This window comes from Equus caballus, chromosome 29 (genome assembly GCF_041296265.1).
Source record: "Equus caballus isolate H_3958 breed thoroughbred chromosome 29, TB-T2T, whole genome shotgun sequence".
In the NCBI taxonomy this organism is placed as follows: domain Eukaryota; kingdom Metazoa; phylum Chordata; class Mammalia; order Perissodactyla; family Equidae; genus Equus; species Equus caballus.
This window is the reverse complement of record NC_091712.1, coordinates 37,799,183-37,815,302: the sequence shown is the minus strand read 5'-3', so window position 1 is coordinate 37,815,302 and position 16,120 is coordinate 37,799,183. Positions and strand designations below refer to the sequence as shown.

Here is a 16,120-nt window from a genome sequence, read left to right as displayed (position 1 = left end):
ACTCCAGGTCCATATGTGAATGAATGACTGAGACGATAGGATTCCTACACGCCTCTCCCCAGAGCTGAAAAGAGACACAAGTACTGAGATGGAAAGTTTCACTGAGAGGTGGACAGAATGAACAAAAGAAGACTGACACCTAAACCCATTATTGTAAAATGTCAGAACATCAGGTAGAGAAAACACATAAAATGAATAGTATTAGACCACATTAGATGCATCGTCAGTAATACTGGATGTTATAAGACCCTGGAGCAGTAGTTTCCAAGTATGGATGGTAAATTATTCTGCATCTTAAATTCCATACACAGTCAAAATATTAATCAAGGTCTCGGAAATTCTGCCTCTCACACACCCATTCTGAGGAAGTTACTTCAGAATATACTCCGGCAAAGTGAAGGTGAAAACCAAGAAAGTGGAAGATATGGAATACAAGACGTAATGAAACCAATCCAGAAGAAAATGAAAAGAATTCCCAGAGTAAACATTATGTGACAAGGCTGCAAAGCAATGACAGTATTCCATTGATCTGGAGACATCCATTCTTCCACGCTTAAGAGCTCTGAAATCAGAATGAGTCTCCCAGTCAGTGATGCTTTCCAATTGCTGTTGGCAATGACATGGATGTCATCACTTGCAGAAACTTGGGCATAGCTGTTCATTTAATCACCACTTCAAATGAGTTATGCGACTTGCTAGATGTTAATAGTGACAAAATAAAGTTTTACCTCATAAGGAAAAAAGAGACAATTAGAAACTCCAGGAAAAACAGAGAATATGTCACTTTTCTTCAAATGGGCTGGTAGAGAAGGAAACAGAATCTTAGCATACTAGGTGACTCTGCAGTTAATGTTATTTATGTAGTCATTAAAAAAGAAACGTTATTTATTGGTTTTCGAGGTTTCGATTCAGTTTATAGACAAAACAAAGAATACAAACATTGTGACATCAGAATTTAAATGTTGATAAGTCTGACAATGCAAAAGTAGATGATTAGGTAAGAACAGACAGGTACTGAGAATGGAAACGGAGAGGTGGAGGGAAATGAAGAAGAGGAAATACCATTTAAGATGGTAGGGCTTAGACGCAATCTAGGTGCCCATCAAGGGACAAATGGATGAAGAAGCTGTGGTATTTATACACAATGGAATACTATTCAGCCATAAGAAACAATGAAATCTGGCCATTTGTGACGACATGGATGGACCTTGAGGGTATTACGCTAAGTGAAATAAGTCAGAGGGAGAAAGTCAAATACCATATGATCTCACTCATAAGTAGAAGATAAAAACGATGACAAACAAACACACAGAAAAAAGATTGGATGGGTGGTTACCAGAGGGGAAGGGGGAGGAGGGCAAAAAGGGTGATTAGGCACATGAGTGTGGTGATGGATGGTCATTCGTCTTCAGGTGGTGAAAATGATGTAATCTACACAGAAATCGAAATCTATAACAATGTACACCTGAAATTTATATAATGTTATAAACCAGTTACCACAATAAAAAAATGGTAGGGCTAATCTAAGATGGTGTAACTGCTTAAATTGATGGAAGAAGAAGGAATGATAACATAAAAATTTGGAATACAGAGGGAAAGCGGGCGTGTTATAAATATGCTAACGCCTCTTTCTTCAGAGCAGAGAATCAACAGATAACGTCTGATTTTTATCAAGAAATTGTTAAAAAGCAAGACTATTGCCATATTTAGAGTGAGGGAGGGAACTACAAAATAACTACAGAAATATTAGAAGTGAATGTTTCTAGGAAGTGAGAACTGGGGGAATGGGAGTGGTAAATGTCCCTTTTATTATAAACCATATTTTATTATCTACTATATTGTTAACCAGGCACATTTAGTTATTTATTATTACGATTAAAATAAAAAGGAGATAAATACTTAAAGGAAGGGAAGAGCACAAGATGGCTAGGCAAAGAGGTAGAAAATGCGACACTTGGCTGAAGTGCCTTTTTAATTTCTTCACTAAGCGGCACTTACCCATTATCTTCTGTGGTTTTATTCCTTTTCTCTTTTACCTTATCACCATTTTTCTTTGCCTTCTCTGTAATTTCTCCCTGATACACCTTGTCTCCAACAAGCCTGAAACACAAGCGACAGCTGTGTTACCAGCTCGCAGTTCCAAGACAAATTCAAACACAGATATCATAACCATGGCAACCCTAGAAAATATTTTTATTTGCCTCTTGGATATGCTGAAAGAATGCACTCCACAACAGGGCACTACCTTTGAGTCACTCATTTCATTCTAGCGCAATTTTCAACAGGTCCAAATGGTGAGACCCAACCCACGGTTCCTCTGTGATACTGCAGGAATAAATCCAAAGGTCTGCTCAAACAAACTTCCATGAGGATTCACCAACTTGAATCTTGCCCACACCCAAAATAAAACCCAAACACCGATTTTGCATATCTTTACCTCTTAGTTCAGAAGAAGAAAATATACTCTATCTAGTATATCCAAGCTTTCATGCTGTCTCATCTTTCAGCTCTCAACTTAAACACTGCCTCCTCTGAGCCGCCTCCCTGGTGTTCCTACCTAAATGAGCCTCTCTCAATCCTACTTGCCATCTTTATAGCATCCGCGACTGTCCGAAGTCATCTCGCTTACTGATTTGTTTACTTATTTAATGTTTCTCCCACTAGAATTTCTAGAGCAGATGAACACTGTCTTTGTCATAGAAGTAGACCAATCATGTGAAGAGTGCCTGGCCCAGAGGGGGTGCTCATTTGTTGGAGGCAACAAAGGGGCAACGGAAGGAAGGAGGGAAGGAGAGAAGAATGGAAGGAAAGAAGAGATAATGGACAGGAGGAAAGAAGGGAGGGAAGGAATCAACCTTCTGACCCATATACCATCCCCTGGGATATAAATTCTCAGAGCGAAAGGGCTGTGGACCACACATCATCTCAGGCTCACCCGGACCACCCCACACAGAAATCTTCATTCCAGGGTCTCTGACCAGTGTGTCACCTACATAGTGAAGTTGGTGATGAAAGCGGCGGCTGGAATCTGCATCTGAAACACAATTTCCTGGTCCTCAGACGCTCTGTTCAGCATTCTGCAGGAAACCGTAGTGAAGGCATAACGAGAAATAATGGTAGACTTCACTGAGAACTCTGTCATCAAGGGTTTGGCTTTCTGTTGGAAGTAAAACACACAGTATTTTCAGTGATGCAGGAAAGCACGATTCAGCCATCCTGGGGTAGGTGTGAGTCTTTTTTCCCATAACAGAAATGACCTTCAACTCGGGAGCCCTTGGCTCGTGATTCCTTTCTTCTTTCTTGGTCTTGTCCCGATTTTCCCACTTTTTACTCCCTCCACTTGTGAAACAACCATGGTTGAACAATCAGTTCATGACATAGAAGCAGATCCTTAACCCAACTTTAACAAATGGACACAGTGAAGATTTCCAATTTAACAAAAAATATACATTGCTTAAATAGCTTAGTAAATGGTTGGAATTTTAGAAGTAATGGATATAATACTTTTCTGTTATAAACTTTTAGATCACATTTATAAGACCACTGAATTGATCAAAACATCAGAGCACGTCTAAAGAAATTCTCCTATTTCCAAATTAATTTCAATATCCACTTAGAGACTATACTCTGGGGCTTTCCCATTTGGACAACAATCACATAACTGTAAAATGAGAATCAATACTGAGCTCAGGAAAGTTGTCTGGGGAATTAGAACTCAGAAAAAGTAAAATCTATACTAACCAAATTTACCCCAAAACCTTGGATAAGGGCAGTAGCTAGATGGCACAAAGTTAAAAGCGGGTTAAAACTATTCAGTGTTTTTTCTAGCCTTCACAACAGTGTTACATTAATGACAGCTGGTAACAGAAGCTGAAGAAGCAAGGAAACACTAATGAGGAAAGTCTCTGTTAACAGAATGATTCTCCGACTCCAGGAACTGGCTGAGAACTAAGATGCTACAGGGATGTTACAGACTGGATGTTTGTGTCCCCTAAAGGTCATATGTTGAACCCCTAACTGCAAATGTGGTGGCGTTTGGAGGTGGGGCCTCTAGAAGTGATTAGGGGTAGATGAGGTCATGAGGGTGGGGCCTTCCTGATGGGATTAGTGCCCTTATAAGAGGAGACACGAGAGAGCTCACTCTTGCTCTCCATGCATGTACGCAGAGAAAAGGCCATGTGAGCTAGAACACGGTCACCCGTGAGCCAGGAAGAGTCCTCACCAGAAAATGAACCCTGCTGGATCTTGATCTTAGAATTCCCAGCCTCCAGAACAGTGAGAAAGTAAATTTCTGTCTTGTAAGCCACACTGTCTGTAGTGTTCTGTGATGGCAGTCCTAGCTGACTAAGACAAGGCGTTATGCCATTAGTGTCTTGGGACAGACGTGAAGTAGATGCTTTTATTCCCATTTCATAGATGAAAGGAAGTCAGGTGTAGCAAGGTTCTTGGCCCAGGCCGGCATTAATGGAATGGGAACTCACTGCCGTTTGCTCCAAAGTCCACCCTCACCGCCATCAAGCTGGGCTGGCTGGCGGCTCTCTGTGGACATGCCTTCCTCATCTTGATGCACTCAAACCCAGCACAGTCTTTAGCACACAGCAGGCTCTCAACAAACGCTGAATGGAACCAGGTTAACCTTATAGGACTCTAGTGTCACCTGTTGGGATCGTCCTACTGTTGATGTTTTATTCAACCTTCATCTGCTTTTTAAGTTCTTTAGAGTTCTAAGATAGTTCTCAAAATAGATAGAAGGTGCTGGCCTGTTGATACCAAGGCTTATAGCTCCCGTGATAGACAAAGGTGATCTTGAACCTTTGGATTTAAGAGTTGTTCTAGTTAAACGTTTGAGTCGAATCATGCTCTTCCCAGCAACCAGAAGAAGTTGAAGAGATCTTTTATATGATGTATTAGAGACATGGGACCGAGACTCCTTCACAACAAAGCATTTCTGAGAACACATGCACCACTCACAAGAGAGTGGGCTGCGAAGAGCAGAGCCAAACACACAAGCAGGGCCAGAGAACGGCCGAGTGCTGGGCACAGAGGTCTGGGGATCATTCATAAGTGTGGCTGAACTTCCAGTCTCGGTGACTCGAAGGGATAAAAACAAATGTGAAAAGGTATAGGAAAAATGTTAAGGGAATGTGTATCTTCCTTAGAATGTCTGAAAGAGACAAGCCTATCGAGTTAGTGAAGTGATGATCAAGTAGAAAAAAAATCTAAAGGTATTTGAAAGACCTTCACCTACAAGAGGAAAAAAAGTTCTCCAATTTGGTCTGAGAAGGAATCATTTCAGAGTAGTGGTTCTCAAAGTGTGGTCCCCGGACCAGCCCAGAAACTTGTTAGAAATGCAGAATCTCAGACTCCATTCCAGACTTACAGAATCAGAAACTCGGGATGGGGCCAGCAATCTACGTTCTAACAGGCCCTCCAACTGATTCTGATGTCCACTCAAGTTTAAGAACCACTGTTTCAAAGAAATATAATGAGGTAGCCCTCTTCACGGACTTCCTCATCTATGAAATGAAAGGGCTTGAGTAAATCACTAAAATTACATCCACTTCTGAGATCCAAGCATCTAAGGCAAAGCCAAATATAAGGAGTAAAACCCTTGGGTTTTGGGGAATTATTCCTGAATTCAGAAATAAATGATTGGGAGAATATTCATTATGAAAATCTAGTCTCTTTAGGACAGAATCTGTCTCTCTCCCCAGGAGCGATATGGATTAAAAAGAGATTCCAGATGTGGTTTAACCAAAGGCTTCTGTTAAAGGATCTCATTAAAAACATTCAACATGTTTCAGTAAAGACAATGAGGATTAGGCTGGGGACAGTAATGATAATGATCTTAATAGCACAACAAAGTGTTGGAGTTTTTCCTAATTAAAACTGTATCTCATCATCTTTCAAAACAGGAACTCTAAGATGCATAAAAGCATGAATTGAGATGAAGTGTTTTACTTTGACTTACGTTATTTCTGGACATAGGTTTTCTCCCTAAAATTATCCATGCTTAAACCAATACTTATATCTCAAAATCTGAGCTGCTGGACGTCACATGGCTCACAGCTATACTTATGTGAATTTGTGAAAGTCTAAAATACAATTGCACACAACTCTAATGTCTACAGATGCATTGGGAAATAAAGAGGAATCGATGTTTTTAAAAAATCCTGTGAACCCAGAAAATGCTACCTATCACTCTCTGCTTTATTTAAAATTTACACTAGTTTTTAAAAAATCATCATACGCACATGGTAAAAACTTCAAATTACCCAGAATATAAAATAAAAAGTAAGAGTCTCCCTCCTATTGCCGACCCTCAGTTCCATTTGCCAGAGGGAACACATAACATTTTGCGGTATATCCTTCCATGAATACGTACTGTATTGATCTGCTTTCATTTCACCTAATGATACAGTGTGTTCATCTTTCTTTATCTGCGCATGTTCCAGTTATCTAGTGCTGCATAACGAATCACTCTAAAACTTAGTGGTTTAAAACAACAGTGATCATGGTATTTTTCTCTCATGAGGTTAGAAATTCTAGAAGAGCTTGGCTGGGGGACCTCACTCATTTGCAGTCAGAGGGCGCCTGCCACTGGAACAGTGGGTCGCTGAAGCTGCTCAGGGCCGGCTGGCATCTCTCTAGGTCATGTTGTCCCAGGGCCCCTCTGTGTGGTCCTTCCACATGGGCAAGTTCAGGCTAACTCACAGCATGGGCTAGCTCACACACCAGTCCATCGGCCTGATTCCGTGGTAGCTAGAGACTTCCCAAGGTCATATTTCCCCACAGAGAGGTGGAAGCCACAGCCCCTTTTATACCCAACCTTGAAAGTCACATAGCATCACTTCTACCATACTCTACTCATCCAGTCACAAAATCACACTCATTTTCAAAAGCAGAGCACACACACCCTGTGCCAATGGGAGGAGTGGAGTATCAAAGTGCCGCCATCTTTGGAAAATGCAATCTGCCTTTGTACCAACAGATCTAGCTCATTCTTTTTTTAACAGCTGCATAGTGTTTCTTTTCACAAATGAATTAACAAGTCCTCTATCATCCATCAACTCTTTATAATTATTTTTCATTATTTGAAACTCTCTTCAGATGCCCCTTGTTCTCCAATTCATCTATACAAGGGGTGGGCAAACTATGGTAGGTAGTTTTGTACATAGAGTTTTATTGGAACATAAATTCATTTACATATTGTCTGTGGCTACTTTCCTGCTACAACGCAGAGTAGTTGAGTAGTTATCTAATTGCAACAGAGGCTGTACGGACTGCAAAGCATAAAATATTTACTACCTGCTCTTTTAAGAAAAAGTTTGCTGATCCCCAGTCTACGCTATTTAAACAGATAAGGCCCTGAGATCAGTCATTCACATATCTTTACTGATTCCCATGTCACTGAAGAGATCCCAAATTAAACAGCCCACAGACATTTTTATTTGACTTGCACAATCTTTTTAAATTTTTCAAGTTTAGGTGACAACGTTTAAAAATTAGGAGAGTTCCATAAAAATCCATAATGCCCAGTTCTCTTGAAAAACAAAGTGGGCCGAATCTGGCTGCACATTCCCACATGACCATAGGCTGCTGGCACTAATGGTGGCTGTCACTGTCGATCAGACCCACGTCCCATACCTCCAGTGCCCCAGGCCCTCCCAAGTCCAGTTGTCTCACTGACATTAAGACTGAGAGTACGTAGCCATTTTCACTGGAATTTTTCTGATTCCCAGCCTATTCCATTCATTTCATTCCTGTTCTACTAGATTAAAAATGGCCACGATGTGTACACCTAAATTCATAGCAGCATTTTTCACAACAGCTGAAACATGGAAGCAACCCAAGTATCCACAGATGGATGAATGGATAAACAAAATATGGTCTATACATACAAGGGAATATTATTGTCTTAAAAGGGAAGGAAATTCTGACACATGCTCCCACATGGATAACTATGAGGACATTATGCTAAGTAAAATAAACTGATGACAAAAGGAAAAATACTCTATGATTCCACTTATATGAAATACCTAGAATAATCAAATTCATACAGATAGAAAGAGTGGTGGTTTCCAGGGTACGTGGGAGGGAGAAATGGAGAGTTATTGTTTAATGGGGATAGAATTTCAGTTTTGCAAGACAAACAGAGTTCTGGAGATGGATGGTGGTGATGGTGGCAGAACAGTGTGAATGTACTCGATGCCACTGAACTGTACACTTTAAAATGTTAAGAAGGTAAATTTTATGTTATGCATATTTTACTAGAAGAACAAAAAGTTGAAAGAAAAAATAATACATTTTTTTAAATGGCCACAAATTCTTTGCTTCCCCTGCCATTGAAAGGTGGAGTTTAACTCATTTCTCTTTGAATTAGGGCCTTAGTGACCTGCTTCACCTATAGAACCCACTGGAAGTGATGTTCTGGGACTCCAAGGCCAGCTCACCAGAAGCCTCATCACTTCCATCTGGGTCTCTCGGAGCACTCTCTCTGGAGGCCCTCAGTCACCATGTTTGACTGAGACTATCATGGTGGAGAGGCCATTTGGAGGCATTGTAGGTGGTTGTGGCAGAGAGCTCAGCTGCAGGCATTCCCGTCAAGGACCCAATGCATGAGTGAAGTCATAGTCAGCCCATCTGCCAGCTGAACACCACTGAGCGACCTCCATCAACACTATGTGGCCAGAAGAATCACTCAGCTGAGCCCTGCCCAAACGCCTGCCCTACAAATGGCATAATAATAAAATACTTCCTGCTTTAAGCCACTGAGTTTGGGGGAAGGATTTTATATGGCAATAGAAGCTGGAACAGCTGCCTAGTCCCTTTAGACATTTGAATTCGCAGTCCGACTTTAGCATAAGTTGCACTGGAGCTGGACTTAGCCATTTTGTTAGTTATTTCAATCTCCATGCTATTTCCGATCTCTATGCATTTTGTTTTGTGAACTAGACTTCTGCATATCAGAAATACCCTTGAAATCCTAGTGGAAGAAGTTACAGTATAAATTGTAAAGACAAGATATAAAGAAGAGACTCTCAAGTGCAATTCCCCGCTTTACCAAGGTAGGTCAAAGCAGTTTTCTTGCCCCAGGTCACACAGGTAGGAAGTAAGTCAATCCCGTGTGGAATCGGGAGTCCCTGACTTCCAGCCCTGCCTCTTTCAAAAAGGATTCCAGAGGCAGCCTGGCCGTTCAAGGCTTTCCACAGTGACAGTTGTGACACAGCCAATAAATCATAGACCTCCAAAAGCACACTAAACATAATTCAGTCTTTGCTGTTGATTCAAAAGTTGCCTGGGAAGCCCAGTTCTCATCCATTAAATTCTAAGTATTCAAGACATAGGACATTAAGCTGAATCCATTCTGCATGGTCGTCATATTCTGACATTTCCAAAAATTCTCCCCATCAACTTATCACTTAAGTCTTTCACATAAAACTAGAGTACTAGTAGGGGAAAAACTTAAGTTTACCTCTTAGATAAATGAAGTGTACAGCTCTCTGGGCATAGCATTCCAAATAAAATTTAGCTCCTTCAGTAGAGGGTCCTTGACTTGGACTATTTTAAAAATCATTAAAAATCTTCTTCAGAGCCTGCCCCAGGGGCCTAGTGGTTAAGTTCGGCACACTCTGCTTCGGCAGCCTGGGTTCGGTTCCCGGGTGCAGACCTACACTGCTCATCTGTCAGTAGCCATGCTGTGGTGGCAGCTCACATACAAAAAGAGGAAGACTGGCAGTGGATGTTAGCTCAGGGAGAATCTTCCTCAGCAAAAAAAAAAAAAAATCTTCTTCATTTGATACCCTTGAGACTATTTTCAATGCCATGTTGATTTGTTCTGATTTGTGAGACAATTATCAATTATAATTTTATTGAACTTAAATGAGAAAATTAGACAACATTGACAAAATACTAAACTTAACTACCATGGTATCTTCTTTGGCCTTAAATTAAGGTTAAGGATGTAGCAGAATTTTCCACAACATTACACCAAGAAGAGGAAAAATAGTTTATGGGCCCAAGAGACAGGCTTGTAAAAGTTTTAAGAAACTATTTTAGGGTGCCTGCTTCTGCCCAGTTACTGTTTCCCAGAGGAGCCCCTGATCCACTTATACATCACGGCACTTGCCTTTCTGTTACAGCTCTCTCGGTCCACCATGCACCAAAATCAGTCATGTGCAAATCCATACCCCTCTGCCCAAGGGACCCACCCAGGACCTCTCCCCTACGAGGCTGCCAACACGTGGGGAACAGGGCCCATGGCTTGTTCCCCTTTGTTTGTCACCCACAGCTCTCAGCATAGAGTGAAACTCAAAAACATTTATGGAATTGAATTGAATTTTCTGAATCTTGAACAATTAAAGAAAAATATATATCCTAAAAAAGGAAATGGTAATAAATTAGTATTTACTAAGCACTACAATAGACTAAATTCTATAAAGGATTGGAAAGAAATGTTACACATGGTTCCTTGTTTCAAGGCACTTACGACCACATTAGGGATAAAGTGCAAAAAATATAAAGCAACATAGGAAGATATAGGGGATAGGGGATATATATGTGTGTATCTGTACATACATACACACACACACACGTATATGTGTGTGTGTATATATATGTGTGTATATATATATATATATATATATATATATATAGCCAGCCCTGGTGGTCTAGTGGTTAAGATTGCCGCCACAGCCCAGGTTCATTTCCCAGGGAACCACACCACCCATCTGTCGGTTGTCACACTGTGGCAGCTGTGTGTTCCTGTGATGCTGAAAGCTCTGCCACAGGGATTTCACATACCAGCAGGGTCACCTACGGTGGATAGGTTTCAGCGGAGCTCCAGCACTAGAAAGAAGGACTCAGCCACCCACTTCCCAAAAAGACTGGCTATGAAAACCCTATGAACAGCAGCAGAGCGTTGGCTGATACAGCACCAGAAGATGAGAGGATGGTGCAAAAAGATCGGGCAGGGTTCCGCTCTGCTGTCCACGGGGTGGCTAGGAGTCAGAATCCACTTCACAGCACTAACAGCATAGACGTATATTTCTTTTTTTTACTTACTGACTATAAGACTTTTCAGTTTTCCAAAGAAAGGGAAATCAGTGAGGTCTAAAGGTCAGAAATAGTTTTTAAATAGATGTAGAATTTGTATGTGGTGAAAGAGAACAAAAGGGACACGCTAAAAACATAAAAGACATGGAAGCTGGAAGGAACCATATCACACACCTGGAACAAGGAATAGAGCAAGCAGTTTAATTAGAAAGACCGTGCGTTGTGAGAAGACTATTGGACAGGTACCCAAAATTGTCAGGAAATGAACAAGCCCAAAAGCCAAGCACAGAGCTTGCGATGGCAGAGCTCCATGAAAATGTGTCATAGAAGGAAGGATATAAAAGGTTGCCTCAATTTTTCCCAGTGTACACTTCTTAAAAATCCAACATGCTTTCTATATTTATATTTAATTCATTATGTTGTTTGGGGATGTCAACTGGAAAACAGGGGCAAAGATCAAGTCTTCTGTGACAATAAATTCTTCATTATTTTTCCTACAAAGGCTCAGCAGATGGAGAAGCAGTTTGAGGCGGGGAGTGTCTTAATTAGCTGCTCAAGGGACCAGAGGTTTCTCTGTGACTCATCTGAGTCATTTAAAATCAAGCCACCCAGAGGATGTCCTGAATTACCCAAGATGCCATCTGGAAATGTAATGAAGAATGTTTGCGATGAAATGTAACTGAGAAATGTTTGCAACGGCATTTGCCAGAACCCAGGCCTCTTCCCAGAAGATTAACCTTTTGCTGTTTTATTCCGGTCTATTAGAAGAATAATGTGGTGACCGTTAGAAGAAGTAATTTTGGAGATGACGGAGAACCTTAGAAATCATCGAACTTGGCTCCCCATCACTTTATAAAGGAGAAGGATGTTGCTTGGCAGTTGGCTGACTCTGGGTCCAGAGATCTCTGCTAAACCTTATTGCGTCTCCTTTCTGAGAAAAACAACATGGCCCATGTTGCTATCACAGGAAGAGAAGACCTCCAGACAAGGCACATCCTGAGTACTGTGTTCACCTCCTTGAGGAAATAATCTAACCCCTCCACAGATGGAAGGGTGGCATCAGCTCTGAATCCCCCATTTGCGCTAGTATGTTCCACTTAGCAATATTTCACTACATTTAGAAGACAGGAAACATAAAATGCAATGATCACCTAGGAGTAGGAAAAAACTCCACTCTACACACCTCCTAAAAAGGACAAACCATGATGGTCAGAGTTGGGAGTAGGGAGATATGTGCATATATAACCCTGCCTGCTGTACTGACTATATTTTCTTTCTCTCTCTATTCTGGATGCTCTGGCATTTGAGGCCTTGATCCTGCAGAGACTGCCCCTCCTGGGGCTGGCTGTTTCTAGAGATAGCAAACAAACCAGTAAGCACACTTGTGATACACAGTCAACCAGCCCAGAGCCCGCACTCTCAAATTGCCACACACCTGGTCAATGTTCCCCTATCCTAAATCACACTGGGGCCAGGTACCAAACAACCAGGGACCACTATTACAGCCCAGAGCCTGCCAAAATCATTCAAGCTATCCAATCCTAAGCTCACTCAGCAAACCTAACCTGACTCGCCAGTTCCTTCCACTAAAGCCCAATAAAGGCTCTGGGCCGTGCCTTCCTCTCTGCTCATTCTGCCTCCTCACCAACCCAGGTGCTTCCCCAAGAGGCCCTGCATGGTGAGCCACGCACCCCATCCCTAGGGATCTGTGAGTATAAACTTCTTCCTTCATGAAGCTCACTTCCACATCTACGTGGCCTACCACATCTGCTTAAAACAAATCCTGCCTATAAATTTTATATATTTATTTATTAAAGATTGGCACCTGAGCTAACATCTGTTGCCAATCTTTTTTTTCCTTCTTCTTCTTCTCCCCAAAGCCCCCCAGTACACAGTTGCATATTCTTGTTGCAGGTCCCTCTGGTTCTACCATGTGGGATGCATCCACAGCAAGGCTTGATGAGCGGTGCTAGGTCCGTGCCCAGGATCCGAAGTGGCGAAACCCTGGGCCGCTGAAGCAGAGTGTACAAACTTAACCACTTGGCCATAGGACTGGCCCCTATAAATTTTAGAATAGCTGTTACAATTCTGAATTAATTACATGCTCTTTTTATGAAGCTCTCTGGTGTCACATATACAAAAATGTTATATTTTGAACAGCAAGGTTATCTTTGTGTCTGAGTCTCCATAGTGCTTAAGAGATGCTGGCTTGGTTTTCCTAAAACAATTGCCTGTCGTCATCTCACCTCCCGAGGGCAGGGGCTGTGTCTTGGAGTTAATCCTACAGATGATATGAGTCATTGAAGACATTTGCAAAAGAAAGCAAAGCACAGGCCTACTGCTGGAAAGAGCATTCTGGTACCAGTTGGATGGCTAAACAAAGTTCATGTTAAAAAAGCCTAATACATGTAAAAGTAAGACTTTTAAAATTCAAAGAGATTTCTAAGAAAATCTAAGTAATCACATAAACAGTATAAGCCAAAGGGTCAAGAAAATCTTTGTAACCAAGAATGAAAACTCAGAGGCTGTAACGAAAAGATACATTTTTTAATTTATTTACTTATTTATTTATTACTTAGGAACTTAAAACTTCTTTTTTTTTTTGAGGAACATTAGCCCTGAGCTAATTGCTGCCAATCCTCCTCTTTTAGCTGAGGAAGCGTGGCCCTGAGCTAACATCCGTGCCCATCTTCCTCTACTTTATACGTGGGACTCCTACCACAGCATGGCTCAGCAAGCGGTGCCATGTCCGCACCCGGGATCCAAACTGGTGAACCCCGGGCTGCCAAAGCAGAATGTGCACACTTAACTGCTGCACCACCGGGCCGGCCCCAGGCACTTGAAACTTTTATACGGCAAATACACCATAAACAAAGTAAGTAGACAAACAACAGATTTAGGAGCAAACTCTTCCAATTCAGAAGACAGAATATCTATAACACACAAAGATCTCTGACCCATTGACAATTAGGTGATAAAAAACACGACAGAAAAATGGGCACCAGACCTTAAAAAACAATAATTCACAGAAGAACTACTCTGAATGGCCGATAAATATATAAAAAAAAGTCCAAACTCATACATAGTCAAGGAAATGCAAGTTAAAGGAACAACAAAATGTACTTTATATCTAAGAGACTGACAAATCAAAAAGAGTAATCATATCCTTCCTGGCAGAAATGTGCATATTCATCACTGCTGACAGACATGGAATATATACAGATAGTATTAGGAGTAACAGCATTCAAAAGGAGTCTGACAACATCTATCAAAATGTAAAATGTCTATGCACTTGGATCCAGCAATCCTGCTACTGAAAATCTAGGCCACAGAATCAAAAGCACCCATATGATGGAATAAACAAAATGTTTTTTGCAGCATTATTTACAGGGGCAAAAAAGAAATGGAAACAAATTGAAAGCTCATCAATAGTAGAATGCTTAATAAATTATGGTGTGCCAACAACACGGAATACTTTTCATGATCTAAAAGAATGGATAGAGCAAGGCCAGGTGACGTATGGCTGAGCTAAAATAATAAGAAATAGAAATAGAATTGAGAAGGCAGTTTGGTGTATTCGTTAAGAGCACAGACTCAGAATCAGAGTGTTGGGACTCAGATCTTGGTTCTACCACCTCTTACCAATTCTAACCAAGCAGAAATGACAGGAACGCAAAGTCTTGGTCCAAACAAAGGTGGTCATGATTGTGACACTGGTCATGATAAAGCTAGAATTGACTCAAACACCCACCAGGTGTAAGGAGGCCTTGGATAAACCCGTCACCCTTGAGGAAATGCTTGGGAAGCCACACCCCAGAGCCTGAAGGCATGTCCCCACATTCTGATACGTCATTGTACACACAGTAGTAAGGAAGAACTGAGATGGTTTCACATCAGCTCTCAGAGTTCCAGAACGTTTGCCCAAGCTCCATCTGTTAGCCTCCTACATGCATTGAGAGCTTTGTCCAACGTGCCTCCCACGAAGCTTTAATTTACAAATGTGAATTCTTTGCTTGCTTTAGTTGTTCACTTCAGAACAAAAAAAAGTCTTTATTTCTTGTGTAAGCATGTCATAAAACAGTAAAAGTTAATTTAGGTTTTTTGGTTTTTTTAAAGAAGGACTTTGAAACTCCATACTTTGTCCTTGAATTCCTACTAAAATAATGAGGTCTTTTCCCAGAAAGAAAAATCCACTTAAAGAAGTCTTATCAAAGCTATGCTGTTTCATATTAAAATTCTTCTACAAGCAACTTCATAAGCTTTGGGGGAGTCGCAAGCAAAACTAGCGCCTGGTTCAAGATACACAGAATAAGTGAAGTGTGGAAATTAATAAAAGAAACTTTAGCTAAATCAGAGTTAGGAGGGCCTCTAGAGGGAGCTCTCAGGTCCGATCACACATTGTTAATTACACCAAACAGGAGGAGAGGGAGTCTGGCATCTTTGACAAGAAGCACAACTACTTTACTACTGAAGGAAGATTTCTCTCCCTTGCCTGCAACAGCCCAGCCAATGAGAAATGCTGCAGCTCAGCAATGAGAAATGCTGCAGCTCAGCCAATGAGAAATGCAGCAGTCTAGCCAATGAGAAACACAGCAGCTCAGCCAATGAGAGACACCACAGCTCAGCCAATGAGAAACATCACAGTTCAGCCAATGAGAAGCCGTTGCCACCCTGAACTGTTACTCTTCCCCCAACGGACTTTCCTTTAGAGCAGCCCCCCCCATTCCCCCTTTTTCTCTGTAAAAGCAGCTCCGCTCCTTTGTTTGCTGGGTTTGCTTATGGTTCCCCACAGCATGCATGTCCCAAACTGCCATTCTTTTGACTATTCCCAAATAATTTCATTTGGAGGAAAAAATAACAGGCAAGTGTGGTTTTTAAGTTGACAGAGGGAACAGACTTTTAAGAGGTAACCATGAATATACATACCAGTCTTTGCAACAGCCTGAGTTGCCTCGGGACCCTGACTCCAACCTATAAAAAAGAGAAGAGTCATGAAAAATGATTGTGAGGTCATTCTTAAAGGAGTTACATGAGGGGGTTAAAATAAATTCAGATTCACAAAAAG

The 16,120-nt window shown here is 41.3% G+C and overlaps 1 protein-coding gene across 1 annotated transcript in view; it reads right to left on the bottom strand.

The window, feature by feature from the left end:
- Positions 1 to 16,120, bottom strand: part of ITIH5 (inter-alpha-trypsin inhibitor heavy chain 5) — an 85,452-nt gene that overhangs the window by 58,935 nt on the left and 10,397 nt on the right. The window contains exons 2-4 of the mRNA XM_023632266.2: positions 15,982 to 16,026; positions 2,994 to 3,157; positions 1,999 to 2,100 (exon numbers count right to left, since the gene is read on the bottom strand). Of these exons, the coding sequence (XP_023488034.2) occupies positions 1,999 to 2,100; positions 2,994 to 3,157; positions 15,982 to 16,026 (311 nt within the window). The remainder of the gene's footprint in view (positions 1 to 1,998; positions 2,101 to 2,993; positions 3,158 to 15,981; positions 16,027 to 16,120) is intronic.